Source organism: Caretta caretta, chromosome 5, assembly GCF_965140235.1.
Source record: "Caretta caretta isolate rCarCar2 chromosome 5, rCarCar1.hap1, whole genome shotgun sequence".
NCBI classification, from domain to species: Eukaryota; Metazoa; Chordata; order Testudines; family Cheloniidae; genus Caretta; species Caretta caretta.
In genome coordinates, this window is record NC_134210.1 from 43,654,970 (window position 1) to 43,670,383 (window position 15,414).

The window sequence follows — 15,414 nt, forward strand, 5'->3', positions numbered from 1 at the left end:
AGCTGTCATCTGTATTTTTACTTGTTTATACTGTGTACCTATTTCTAGTAACTTAAGCGATGATAAACTGAAAAACTTCAGATCTTGAAAGAGTTTTGAATCTTGTATTTCTAAACAAAGAGGATGGGTTGACGATGTATCTTTAGTTTTTATATTCCATGGAATTTATTTATTTAGTCTTCATAACTATATGAAGTTCTTACATTTCAGTTTAGATGTACAAGTTTTGTCAAAAATGGTCTGTAAAATATTTTCAGAGAGAATTCAAGTAATAATTAATAAACAATATTAGAAATGTTGATGATGGCTTCCTAGAATCAAAATAATGTGTTTTTAACAAGTGATGGGCACCAAAAAATGTAGGGTATCCAAACACATTTGTTACTGCAGTATGTAAAATTACGGGTTTTACTTTGTGGCGATAAATCATAAACTATCATACCATTAATCGTATCTTATACTACTGGAAATAATGAATATTTAGCAGACTCCATTTTAAAGTTTCTTCTATTTTGATGTATATTATTATTTCCAGCACTCTTTCTCATGTTAAGTATAGGGAAGTGCTCTCAAGGCAGGAGAATCTTTCAAAATAGAAGCAACTTCAAGTGCAGTCACTATGTCTGTGGCTGCATTTTTAATTTTAATCTGAACTATTTTTATGGTTACTGTATATCTAGCTCATGAAGTTAAATGTTTGTATTTTACTTATTCTGCTCCACAAATTGTTAAGTGAATATAGGAAAAGATAGCTGTAGTTCCCAGTTTAAGTGCACTCTGTATATGCAATGAATATAATCTTGGAAATGGCTTTTGCCCATGATATTAGCTAATGTTCTGTCTTGCCCTTTGCAGTCATCCTGTTCCTCCCAAGAGAAGTTACACCAGTTACCATACCAACCAACACCTGATGAACTACATTTTTTGTCTAAACATTTCTGTACCACTGAAAGCATTGCCAGTGATAACAGATGTAGGACCACACCAATGCGCCCTCGATCCAGAAGTCTCAGGTGAATTCAGCTCTCTGGAAATAGTGGCTACATCTGAATCTGTATACTACTGGCGCATCATGGTTCTATAAATTTGGGGCCTTAACCAATTTGTGATATTTGAATAATTCCTGAAATGTAATAGAAGTCAGTGTTGATTGTGTCTTAGGCTGAACCAAACTCCATTTAATAAATTGTTACTTTAGGTCCTCCTTATTGGTTAATTCTCTCATTGACATAGTAATTTAGATTTTAATAGAATGGAACGAAACTAGTAACTTCTGACCGCTTAAACTGTGATGATGGCTTTTATTCTACTTCTGTGTGCAAGTGTTCATAGGATTCAAGCCTATATTTGCAAGAATAATACAAAATATTATTTATATTCTAGGTGTACTTAGTATAAAAGAAATGGAAAGTGTGTCAGAAAGTTATGGGGACGAGGGAGAATTTATTATACTTAGCTACGGAGCATTTTAATTTCTTGCTCGCCAGAGACCTAGCCCATCCTATTTCCCATACTCTGGAAATCTGTGCAAGATACACTTTTAGTAGATCAGTTCTTACCTATCAAAGTATTATATACTTATATACTGTACTATTTGGAGAATGCAAAAAGGCAATATCTCTAATCTTTCTAGGGCTAAAAAAATAGTATTTAGTCACTTCAGAATTAAAATCAATGTTGCAGGTAGCCAAACTGTCAGAATTCATAATTTCAGTGCAAATTATTTTAGCTCAGTTTTTTCACGATTATTCTTTATTTAGAATTCTGTATAGATTGCCATGACTAAATTAAGTTGCTACCTACATAATCTGTAGAGCTGTGGAATAAATAGAGCAATTACTGAGAAGTAAGATGAGATGGGTTTTTTTGTTCTTTAAAAGCTTAGACATGGAAAACATTCTTCACCTACCAGTACAGTCTTCTTTCTATCACTTTATTTTCCAGTTTAGAAAAATAAAAAATTCCTAGTTTAGTTTATGAAACATGCACAGTCACACCAGACAATAATAGCCAAACTGCTTTCAGATGTGTTACTGCGCTAGTTGTGTGGTGTACTGAACTTAAGTACTGAATATATTGTTTTATTTATGCAAATAGGTAATTTGCTTGGATTAGCCATGATAGCTGAAGTTTCTAACACCTTGATATGGTAAAGCAAATTTCAGTCCTCATTTTTTGTCCTTTAGAACAAACCAAAAGATCTCCTTTTTATTATGCTATAAAATCTAAAAATACCACGAGTACTATATTTTTTAAAAAATTGGTGAGCAGGAGAATTCCTTCCTTTCTTTCTCTTTCTGTACATCTTTATGTGAGACCTAAAAGAGTAGTGTAGCCAGATCACATCCCAGCCAAGTAAGCAACTTCTTTGAGGGGGGGTGGATCGTTGATGTGGAGGCAGTGATGTGGCAGGGTCTGAAGCAGTTCTCCCATATCAGATGAGGTACCACATGTCGGTCACCTCAGAAGATTTTCCTGTAAATCTCCTGCTCCTTTAAGGATATAATGCTACCGGCATAGGTAGCACAATGCAAATATTTGGCAATCTATATGTGTATTAGCTACACGTTTATTTGAATTTCAAGTTGGAAATAGATCTTTTGGGTTTATTTTATTGTTTTTTCTCTGATTTTTGATTTCTTGGGATTGTCAATTCTTCTGTTTGCAATTCAGGAATCACTGCTTCAGACTGCTGCATTGCTGTTCTCTATCAATCCCCAGTGAGCAAATAAATGGGCTAAGGTAGCCACAAACACCCATTGGTTGGCCAGCTCATTCAGTTGAGGCCAGTTTGCCTAGTGAGTGTTTGATATGGGACTTGACTAATAAAGAATAAAAGAGGTTAATATTAATTCCAATCAATGTGAATTTATGGAAAATAGTTCCTATCAAATTACCTTGATATCTTCCCCCGCCCCTGAAATTACAAGTTTGGTTGATAAAGGTAATAGTGTTGATGTAACACACTTAGACTTCTGTGAGGCGTTTTACTTTGTACCACACAACATTTTGATTAAACACCAAGAGCACTGTAAAATTAACATGGTATAAATTAAATAGATTAAGATCTGGCTTAGTTGACAGGTCTCAAAATGTAATTGTGACCGGGGAGCGCTCATTGAGTGGGTGTTTCCTGTAGCAGGGTCCTGCAGGGATTGATTCCTGGCCCGATGCTTTTTAACATTTTTATCAATGATCTAGAAGAAAATGTAAAATAATCACTGATACATTTTCAGATGACACAAAAAATGAGAGGAGTGGTAAATAATAAAGAGGACAGTTCATAGGTATAAAGCAATCTGGATTGGTTGGTAAACTGGGCGCAAGCAAACAATATGCGTTTTACTACATCTAAATGTAAATGTATACATCTGGGAACAAAGAATATAAGCCATACTTACAGCGTTGCACTAGGAGGACACTGTCCTGGGAAGCAGTGACTGTGAAAAAGATTTGGCAGGTCCTGAGGGATAATCAGCTGAACGTGAGCTGCTAGTCAGTGCAACACTGTGGCCAAAAGGGCTGATGCGATCCTGGGATGCATAAACAGGGGAATCTCAAGTAGGAGTGTAGAGGTTATTTTACCTGTGTAGCACTGATGCAACTACTGCTAACATACTGCATCTAGTTTTTATGCCCACAATTCAAGAAGGATGTTGATAAAGTGGAGAGGGTTCAGAGAAGAGCCAGGAGAATGATTAAAGGATAAGAAGACATTCCTTGTAGTGATAGACTGAGCTCCTTCAGTCTATTTAGCTTAACAAAGAGAATGTTAAGGGTGACTTGGTTACAGTGTATAAGTATCTACATAGAGAAAAAATATGGGGTCTTCAATCTAGTAGAGGAAGGTGTAACACAATCCAATGGCTGGAAGTTGAACCTAGACAAATTCAGACTAGGAATAAGGCGTAAATTTTTAATAATGGGGATAATTAACAGTTGGAACAATTTACCAATTGTTGTGGTGGATTCTTCATCACTGGCAATTTTTAGATCAAGTGTTTTTTCTGAAAGCTGTTTTCTTGGAATTACTTTGGGGAAGTTCTGTGGCCTGTGTCATATCGGAGGTCAGACTAGATTATCACAATGATTTTTTTTTTGCTTGGAATTTATGAATAAGTAGCTATTTTTCTTTGGTTATTTAAGATGAAAAATATACTTCCTTGCCCTGTCTGAGGAATAAGTAACATCATGAACATAGTAAACTGTCTGCACTCTAACATATAGTTATAAACTAAAGAAGTTGCATTGTTGGCAGTAACAGGCCCAACACTTCTTCAAGGCAGCTTTAGGCCCTGCCAGTATGTAGTAGAAAGGGACTGATTTTGTAGTTAGTTAGCAAATATACCTGTCTAATGAAGGCTACAGCATCTTTTGATGCAAGCAGATTGTATAGAAATATAAAAACTTCTTTCAATTCATGCTGAGACAAGTTTAAAGGGATGATTTGCTTTACTTGCAGCCCCGGACGTTCTCCCGCCTGCTGTGACCATGAAATAATTATGATGAACCATGTCTACAAAGAGAGGTTCCCAAAGGTAATGAATTATATTTAAGATACCCAGTATCTAAACTAATAGGCAGCATAGGTTTTAAATAAGTGTTGTTTTTGTTATGGGAACGAATGATCTAAGCCAGTAATGGCTTTCATAAAGCATCACCAAACTCTTATTAGAAAGATAAAATCACAATTAAAAAAAAATCCCTGCTGAGAACTGGACATTCATTTAGCGAAGCTGCTGAACTGATTTTGAAATAAAGCATGCTGGTAATATATGTTGATGCGTGTCTAGAAAGGTATTATACAATAATTTGTAGTTTTACAGTTGCTGTAAATAGGTATTCGATAGTTTGAACTTTGCAAACAAAAAAGAAAATTTGTCCTTCACTCATAATCCTGTGTAGCATCCAGAAACGCATGTTTCAAGTCCCTTTCTGATATTTCTCATGTTTCCCAAAGGTTCATTATATATTGATTTATTTTTTTAAATTGTGAAAAATCAGTGAACTGCTGGAAGTGCTTGTCTATTGGATGCTAAGCAATGGAAGGCTGTTGCCTCATCTCAAATATGGGAAACAAAACTGTGACCCAAGGTACAGGTGAATCGCTGGGGTCACTGGCAGACCCCTGTGTGGTTCTGCAGAGTCTGATGTCACATAACAAAAAAATGAGAGCTGGAAAGCTGTTACCATTGCAAAGAGAACCTTCAAAACATGAAGTGAGTGTAACTCCTTCAGAGACTTCTGCCTGAGTTTGCAAAGAGATTAAACTGTAACTGAGGTATGAACTGCACCATTCAACTCGATGGTGAGATAAGAGTGAGATAGAACCTCAGAGTTATGAACACCAGAGTTACGAACTGACCAATCAACCACACACCTCATTTGGAACCAGAAGTACACAATCAGGCAGCAGCAGAGACAAAAAAGAAAATGCAAACACAGTATGCTACTGATTTAAACATAAACTATTCAAAAATAAAGGGACAGCAGCATTTTTCTTCTGCATAGTAAAGTTTCAAAGCTATATTAAGTCAATGTTCACTTGTAAATTTTTGAAAGAACAACCATAACGTTTTGTTCAGAGTTACAAACATTTCAGTTACGAGCAACTTCCATTCCCGAGGTGTTCATAACTCTGAAGTTCTACTGTACATGGTATTGTTAAAAAAGATTGCTTCAGATTTCTCTTACATATTACACTTCAGCAGGAAAAAAGATATAGTTATACATGGTAACAGAAATACCAGCTGAATTTATAAAAAGAAAAGGAGTACTTGTGGCACCTTAGAGACTAACCAATTTATTTGAGCATGAGCTTTCGTGAGCTACAGCTCACTTCATCAGATGCGTACTTTAATGCTGTTAGCATGCATAAGGTTTAGTCAGCAAGGTCCAGATTTTTAAAGGTATTTAGGTGCCTAAGTACCATGGATTTCAGTGAGAGTTAGGTGCCTAAATATCTTTAAAAATCTGGCACTAACTCTCTAAAAGACAATATTCCCCTGGAAATACTCACTATTATTCTGTATAATGTTTTCTTTATACAACAAATATCAAGGATAGAAAACTATTTTGTCTTGCAGTATATGAAGATTAATTTTAAAAAGTTGCCCTCCCCTTCCCCGGAGGTCATGTTTTGTTTTGGCTCTGTAGTAAAAGCTAACTTTGTAGTGTTCTTCTGTGTTGTGCATATCAAGCAACTGCCACACAACTTAGCATGACTGGCAGTCCCCATTAAAGAGGCACAGAGTAGAATAACAGGAGGGGAGCTGCTGGTCAGCATTAGTAGAATAATGTGGGGAAATGGAGCATGTTTGCTCATTCTCTAGCTGGACAAACCACTGTTTGTTGGTTGGTTTCAGAGTAGCAGCTGTGTTAGTCTGTATTCGCAAAAAGAAAAGGAATACTTGTGGCACCTTAGAGACTAACCAATTCATTTGAGCATAAGCTTTCGTGAGCTACAGCTCACTTCATCGAATGTAAGGAGAGTGATCACTTAAGGTGAGCTATTTCCAGCAGGAGAGCCGGGGTGGGGACGGGGGACGGGACCTTTTCTAGTGATAATCAAGGTGGGCTATTTCCAGCAGTTGACAAGAACGTCTGAGGAACGGTGGGGGTGGGGAATAAACAAGGGGAAATAGTTTTACTTTGTGTAATGACCCATCCACTCCCAGTCTCTATTCAAGCCTAAGTTAATTGTATCCAGTTTGCAAATTAATTCCAATTCAGCAGTCTGTTTTTGAAGTTTTTTTATTGAAGAATTACAACTTTTAGGTCTGTAATCGAGTGACCAAAGAGATTGAAGTGTTCTCCAACTGGTTTTTGAATGCTATAATTCTTGATGTCTGATTTGTGTCCATTTATTCTTTTACGTAGAGACTGTCCAGTTTGACCAATGTACATGGCAGAGGGGCATTGCTGGCACATGATGGCATATATCACATTGGTAGATGTGCAGTTGAACGAGCCTCTGATAGTGTGGCTGATGTGATTAGGCCCTATGATGGTGTCCCCTGATCACCCATTTTCATATATAGTGTTAGAAGAAATTTTTAAGCTATTCAGAAATTTGTTTAATCAGGAAAAATATTGTTCTGGAGTGGTAATAGAGTTTCAGAAAATACTGATTAAATCTATCAATACATTTTTTTTAAATAGGCCACAGCTCAGATGGAAGAACGGCTTCAGGATATTATCACCAACCATTCTCCTGATAACGTTCTTCCCCTGGCAGATGGAGTGCTCAGCTTTACCCACCATCAGATCATTGAGCTGGCTCGAGATTGCTTGGATAAATCCCATCAGGGCCTCATCACGTCACGATACTTCTTTGAATTACAGCACAAATTAGACAAATTACTACAGGAGGTATGAACCGTGCACTGTGCAAAGATAATTATCTTTTGTTTAAAAATTGTTCAAATATGTTTATTTAACGTAAGTTGCTATGAAATAATTATGGCTGCTCTACTCAAATAGATGCCAACGTAGTGTAAATTCATAGTGGGCTTATTCAATGAAATGACCTGTACAGGAACCATAGGGTCTTATGGTGTGTGACTCAGGGATAAATGGATTATAAAGGTTTTTAGACTCAGTAACATTTTGTAATACATTGCAAGTTATAAATTGCTTATGTTTTTGTGTATATGCACCCCACAATGAGGCGACCCCCTACTTCCATAAATTCTCCTTTCAGATTACATAACCTCCTAATTTCTAACACCAGTTGAGGCAGCAGACAGCAACCCTTAGCCTTTCATTAGCAGCAGGTTATTTATTTATTTAGAAGTTTGTAATGTCTCCTTACATCTCAGAAACCAACCTTAGTAATTAAAAAAAAAATTGACTTCAGCATAAAAACATTCATAAGAATCTTCTTAAAATAATCAGTTGATAAGAGAAATCTGAATCCTCAGTTAGCAAATAGGACTTGTGCTGTGACATGAAGCTCATCAAATATATAAATATACCTTTTTTAAAACAAAGGACCATGTTGTGTCCTTGATTCATTGTCTGGCAGTTGTGCATGTGGACTGATGGTACAGTGTGCCCCAGAGTCAATCTGGTAGGCAAGTGGGTTCAATACAGTGAAATATACCAAGCAAGATTTTGTTAAGATGTTATTGTTTTGTTTTGCTTTGATTTTAAATACACAGAAATGTCAGCCTGTATTTTAATAGTTTGCCTGTTTCCAGACTATGCTGGTTTGGGGGTAAAACCTGGTTAGGTTATATCAGAGAACACTTCTCTTACACTACTTTCTGCTGGTACCAAATTTCCTTTTGTACTTCCCCTTATGCTCCTCCCACCCCCGCACACACAAAAAAAGGAAAAATACTGCAAAAACTGGACAACAATGCACCATTTCTATATTATTGTTATCTTGTCGTTATCAGTTAAGGTAAATAGGGAAGATTCATGAAGACTTAATTATTTAGAAACAAATTTAAATCTTATTGTATGGTTTTATGATGCCAAAGTGCAGGTAAATTGCTAAATAATTGGTTACAGATATCTACTTGACTTTGCACTACAGCGTGATGATATCGGTACAGTATGAAGAAATATGCCTTAAGAGCTAAGGTTCACTTGATTGCATGTATTGACAGCACTGATATTACCTACATTGGCTGATATAAATTGGCCCTGTTCATAGCTGTCTGCTCTTTTCTAAGCCATGTGCTTTACAGTATAATATCAATTGTTCAAAAACCATAAGCTTGTGTATAATTTCCTAAATAGTGTGTACAAGTGTGTTACTTCTTTTGTAAACTTATTTCTTTTCAAAGTATTATATTATTATCTGGGTGAATTTTACAATATTCATGAAAAGCTAAAAACATAAAATAATTGTGGGGAAATTTGCCTGATACAGAACTGATCTGTGGGAACATACTTTGGGTTTCTTAGGATGCATTTGTTGTCCGTTCCCAACTGTGACATTCAGTGGAAAGCTGTAGCTCCTACTGCTACTTGGCACCTTGTGGTTGCTTTGCATAACCAGGAAAAGAGTCCCCTGAGGTTTGAGCAGCTTGATTTTAACTGACATTTTTGTAGTGCTAAGGTCAAGGTCAAGTTGATTTTGAATGCTTTCCTATCTCACTCACCCTTCTTTCACTCATATGGAATCTTCTGTGAATATCCCTGCCTACCTAGATCCAGAAGTGTGTAATATTACTTTTATTTTGGCCAGTGAGTAAAACAGAAGTGTGTTCAGCCCATTAACATTTTCCTCGTGAATGTAGCTGGCAGCGTATAGAATATGAATCTTTGCCTCTCATTAGCATTTTCTCAAAGCTGATGGTAGAAGCATTGCAGTGAAGTTTGTTCAGTTTTCTTTGAAACTTCACAATTAGATTACATTTTCTTCCGTTGTGTTTTTAATTATGGTATTAAGCATGAGATTGCTCTTTAGCTTAGTATTTAGATGGATTTTGTAATCGCAAATACATAAACTACTTTTATAATTAAAATTGTAAGGTTTTAGTTTGTTTGAATTTTCTTTGTATGCTTAAATATATGGCACATAGCACAGAATACGCAGTAGATGAGATTTGGAATTTATCCTACAACTTCTATTATTCGAAGCAAAGAAATGCCTTTTTGATATATGAGCAAAAGACCATCAATATCTTTCAGCCAGAAGAAAGAACATATGGCTTCTTTTGCATTCATTAGGTATCATAAAGTCTATTCTTTGTTGCTTGACAAGAAAGTTTGAATGAAATTTGAAATGCAATTCAGACCCTTGTGAAAATTCTCTTTTAAGTTCTCCAGAAACATATTTTCTTTTGTACAGATTCTTTAACATCATTATTCTCCTTTCATCATCTTATTCTTTGCAGAACTCAATTTCCTATTTGCTTCCTTTACTGCACATACTTGTACTCGGTTCCTATATGGATGGATTAGTATCGTTTCATTATATTTGTACATCTCAGAGTGGTCATTTTAGAATTTCATGGCCATCATTTAATCATAGAAAATCAGTTTCGATACCACATGGATGCTGCTAATGTTTATTATATGTGTTGTAATATCTTTTATTCACAGTAAAACAGTAGCTATAACAGTGCACAGGAATATGTTGGTGAAAACAAAGAATACCCCATCCATCTGAAAATGCAATAACCTTTATTTTGATACTATCATGTTAGAACCATAGATTTGCACTAATTTTGCCTTGAGGTTAGTGTAAAAATGGTAAGTCTTATTCAAATGAAAAGAGAATCTTTGCTATTACAGCAGGCTTTCTGAAAATGAATTATTGTGCATGCTCATTAGTGTCTCATACACAATATCATTTTTAATAACAATGGTATTAGGGGAGGGGCTGGAGTTGATTAGATCACTGTGAAATATACTCAGGTTAGGCTTTAGCAACTATGTAACTAAAAAATGTCTTAACTCGTTTGAATCATTTGGGTTGGCCAGTCATGTCACAAAGCATTAGTCTGATTTGATTTCAGAGAAGCAAGAGATTTCACTCTTAAAAATCCTGATTTCATATCGAAATGTTGACTCTGTTTTTACTACAGTATACTCAATGACACAGCTGTAATACATGCTTTTTAGTTGCTCATTCACAACTCATTCTAATAATTTTTGACAACAAATACTGATTCACCTCAAAGCCATATGAATGAAAATGGGATAGTAATATATCTGCCATATGAATTGAAGGTACCCTGTTCCATGTTGTAGAAATTTTGACTCTCTGAGCTATACTGCAAGGATTTCAAATGGAGCTTAAACACTGTAGTTAGAAACTATATGTAATACTACTGATTGTATTTATGGTCATCATATTAACGTGCTTTCTTGACTGGTATATTTAATGTAGGAGTTTTTAATAATCCTTTTCCTTTGACTCTCTTAGGGTCAAGAGAGATCAGAAAGTGGAGAACTGGCATTTATTAAGCAACTAGTCCGAAAGATCCTCATAGTCGTTGCTCGTCCTGCTCGCTTATTAGAATGCCTGGTAAGCTGATGCTTATTGTAAGCAGGATTCTGATTTGTTACTGGTGGAAAGCTTGACTATTTGGGCTGGTATTAAAGACCAGAAATAAAAGTATATTATTTAGTATGTAAAAGTATTTTATGTATTCTTTGGAACTTTCCAAAGTTGTTTTTAGTGTGAGAACTCCTATCCATTCGAATGCTGATAACTTTCATTAGTGCCTATCATTCTGAATTCCTTTTTATTTGAATGCACTATATCTCATATTGCACACACAAACTGCATTAGAAGAATTTTATCAAAGATGAAGTCAAACACTCGAAAGATAGGAAATACCAGGCAACATTAATTCGGTCCCCTTGTGTGTATGCATTATGATACAGCTGAAGAACCAAGGCACAGAGATTAAGGTAAAATTATTCATTAATTTTAGATGCTGGGTTTGAGACCGTTAGGACCTGCTTTTTCAGAATACTTGGCATTATAAAGCACTTCATATGCTCAAAGTAGAGCAGCTCCCATTGGCTTCTGCTCTAGCTATGAGCACGCAACACTTTTTCAAATCAGATTTTTAGGGTCTCAAGTCAGACACCGAGAAAATGAGGAACACCCAATTAGTGATCACTTGTGAAATATTTGGTTTCAGTGACTTGCCCAGCATCACATGGGAACTCTGTGGCAGAGACAGGGAAATAATCCAATTCTCCAAGGCAGCACACAGCTGTCTTTAATCATAAGCCCCTTCTTTCTCTTTCTGCAGTCTCCTGCCTCTTTCCCGACACATCTTCTAACTTCTGCAACAAATGAAGCTGGGACTGTACAGACACCCCGAGTCATCTCCAGAGCAGGTCCCTTACTGAATGAGGCAGGGATCCTCAACAAAATACTATATGAGCTGTAATAAAAGGCTGTATCATAATACATATGCAGAAGGAGGAGGGCACAGGCAACCTTAATTCTGGCATATCCTAACTTTTGATTGCTTGACTTAGCAACCTTAATAATGTTCTTTCAGCATAGTTCTTTGTGTGTGATGTCTTAGCTTTTTAAAAAAGCAAACTGGAAAAAAAAATTTCAAAATGCCTATTGACACCCACATGGTTCATCAGCCGGGTCGGAACCTTTAGATCCGCTGCACAGAGCTGTGTCACTTGAGCTAACGGAGAACTGATGGCAATAGTATGTGGACCTGCACTAGGGTTGGAGCATGCCCAGTGTAGTTGGAACCTTAGAAGATTTTTAGTCTGGCACATCTCATTTGTGAATAGTGATTTTTTGAAGGTTTGTAACTTGGCCAAATTTGGGCAGATTTTGACAGAGACAGAAAAAGGTATATCCCGGACACACATGCAACACCCTTTGCCAAATTTCAGTCTCTTCCCCAAAGTATGGGGGAGAAGGAGGGGCATGAGAGTTCTAAAATGTCTCAAAGAAAAGTTCTCCATACTTTTTTAACCTGGTCAAGATAACACATTATTGGAAATGCTGAACCATTTTGGCTGGCATTTTTCCAGAAAAATTCAGCCTGTTACAGACACTGAGCTTGAAAAATTTCAACCCAATCAGCTAGAATTTGGCAAAGTTATAAGTAACTGAAAACAGGGTCTTATAATGGGAAGTTTTGGGCAGCCTTAATAGATGATGCTGCCAGCCCCACTATGTTTCTAGCTAGGTATGTATACCAGGCTCATGGTATCTGAGCACCTATTTGTATTCATTTGTTAGTCAGATGAGTAGGGCTTTCTCTGCTTGTGGAAGTGCTGTGAGCTACTGACAAATATTTAAAGGTTTATTCATTTCTACTGGGTTTCTGTATCTGAAAAAGGTAATGTGAGGATAAAACTAGAGATCAGAAAATAACTCACTTGTAATTGTGTATATATGAATTTGATGAAAGTTATCTATCTTAAAACTACTCTATGTGTTAACAAACGGAGGTGCCGCTGTAGAGTATTTCCACTGTTAATGCAAGTGGGGAGAAGAAAATGTCCTGATATCTAAGGGGAGCATATTAACATGTAAGATGAGCAGCATTGCAGAAGAGAAGCTAAAATGGCATTTAGTGTTTGTTGTTCAATTCGGACTGAAGAGGTGCTGCTGAGGTAGGGAGTGATGAGCACTGGCACATCAGGAAGAAATGTCAGATGGCCGGTGTCAACACCAAATCACAGTGAACTGAGATAAAACAACAAATGTATGCTCTATAACTATGTTCCTAGTTGGGGGTGTAGAGGAAGTGGGGGGCTTCTGGAAACCCTGATTGCTTCTGGAATCTCGGGTGGAACTAGTGGTCTGTTCGTCCATTATGAGGTCCTTGCCATAGTTAGCATGCTTTTGTGATTTTTATTGTGTTTACACTGGGCCAACCTTGAAGATTCTTAGAAGCTACAACTAACAAATCTGTTTTTTTAAATACCTGCTTGGTTGGCAGTGTGAATTTTAGAGAATATTTTAAACCAGTTCTTGGAAGACTTCACGGTCTTTCCTATTCCAAGTAAGAACATAACAGTTGGCATAATGCGTCAGACCAATAGGCTGTTTAGCCCAGTATCCTGTCTTCTGACGGTGGCTCGTGCCAGATGCTTCAGAGGGAGTGAACAGAACAGGGCAGTTATGGAGTGATCTGTCCCCTGTCATCTGGTCCTGGCTTCTAGCAGTCGGAGGTTTTGGGACACCCAGATCATGGGGTTCCATCCCTGACCATCTTGTCTAATAGCCACTGATGGACCTATCCTCCAGGAACTTAAGTGTTATTCAAAGAGTCGGTGCCCGTTTATAAACCCTACCTGGTTTGCCTCCTTTCTACTCCTGTGAAATCAGCTGGAGTACCCAGGCCAATAGTCCTCAGAATTAAGTGTCATGGGCTCAATGCAGCATATTCTCATTTGGAAGGCCTTCACCTTTGTGGCCTGTTTCCCAGCTGATTTGTCAGAACCAGTCTTTTTACCATCAGAATGTAGTATAAGGGGCCATCTCTTTTCTCTAGCTTACCTAGGTGTATAATTCAGTGATGAATGACATCACTTCAAAGTTGACATTGATCAATAAGTTAACTTATTTTTTCTGCACACTTAATATTTTAAATATATATATATATATATATCTCCTATCCCCCTCAAAAAAAAAAAATCATCCTGAATGGGGATGGAAAGTAAAAAACTCAGAATTTTTCACAGGAATGAAAATTCGAAGATATTTCATTTTGGAAACACTCAAATGCTCCTACTGCCCAATGTTTTGGTGTTTCTGGAATGAAGTATGCTCCCTGCAGTCTCAGGTTGTACTGCTCCCCAGGCAGCTCGGGAGCCAGCCAGCTTGCTCGCTGGCACTGCACCAAGTGGGCTGCAGGAGAACCAGGAAGCTGGGCAACCAGGTATCTTGCCTGCCAGGTTTCCACCAAAAGCTTTGATGTTTCAATTCTGCTGAGTCAGCATATTATGAATGGCGTGTTTGGAGGTGGAAACTGTATTGTCAGAATTTTTTCAACCAGTCCTAGTTCTAACAAAGTTGCTCTTGCCTCAGTTAAAGGTGGACATGGAGACAGATGAGAATGTAAGGGATCTGTGAAATAGGTGACCTCTGGCATGAATTAACATAAGAAAAATGCAGTTTGGGAGAACATGAGTTTAGGACAGCTTTATAGTTTAACAAAAAAGCAAATAAGAAAGCTGTATCTGATAACTTCCCTTATTCTTTCCTACACTTCCTCTTGTGTATGGTCTATTTAGATTGTAAGATAAATAACTTAAATCTAAGGAGCTAGGAAAAGAGGCTTAGGTGTTCTTTTGATTTTCTGAGGCATCTAACACCCCTTTAGTCATGGGATAAATAGTAATAAGATAATAGATTTTGTAAGAGCGTTTTCATTTTCAGATATGAAGTCCCTTGCAAGGTACCACATTTTCAGTAATATTCTGGCCTTTGTGGTTTAGATCTAGAGCTGTTGAAAGTTTTTAATTTAATTTTCTTAAAATACAGTACACATTAATTAATTAGAATTACCTTAAAATTGCAGTTAGGGGAAAAAGGAGGGCTCTGGGATGTATGTACATCTGATATGTGTTTATATGAACAGTGGCTTATTTTACAGCATGCACATATAGGCGTGAGAGGATAGGACATCTTCCACATGTGAGGTGTAATCACTGAATAACATATTGATGATCGTAGTCTATTCAACCAGTAACACTGTGAAAAATGCTGAAAAAATTACTACCTGCCTTTTATAGGACTTATTAAAGTGTTCTGTATTAATTGAGCTGTGCAGTGCCATTGAAAGGGTGGGGAGGCCATAGATTTGCTCTAAACAGTATGCCACCCACCAGTTGGACATTCCTCTTCCTCTCTCAGGTGTTTCCATCCCTTCCTCCTGAACGCAGGCGGCAGTGCAGGTCTTCTTTGCCTACTACCTTCCCATGAGACCTTATACCCATCCCCTCCCAGGAGCC

The 15,414-nt window shown here is 37.1% G+C and overlaps 1 protein-coding gene across 15 annotated transcripts in view; it reads left to right on the forward strand.

Annotated features, from left to right (window-relative positions):
- The window catches only part of MAST4 (microtubule associated serine/threonine kinase family member 4), a 436,616-nt gene that overhangs the window by 357,544 nt on the left and 63,658 nt on the right, over positions 1–15,414 (forward strand). For 8 of the 15 annotated variants that reach the window (XM_048849931.2, XM_048849932.2, XM_048849929.2 and 5 more), the window contains 4 exons: positions 856–1,013; positions 4,463–4,538; positions 7,162–7,371; positions 10,886–10,987. In XM_048849931.2, the coding sequence (XP_048705888.2) occupies positions 856–1,013; positions 4,463–4,538; positions 7,162–7,371; positions 10,886–10,987 (546 nt within the window). The remainder of the gene's footprint in view (positions 1–855; positions 1,014–4,462; positions 4,539–7,161; positions 7,372–10,885; positions 10,988–15,414) is intronic. The other 7 variants (XM_048849939.2, XM_048849938.2, XM_048849944.2 and 4 more) reach the window with 1 other exon arrangement.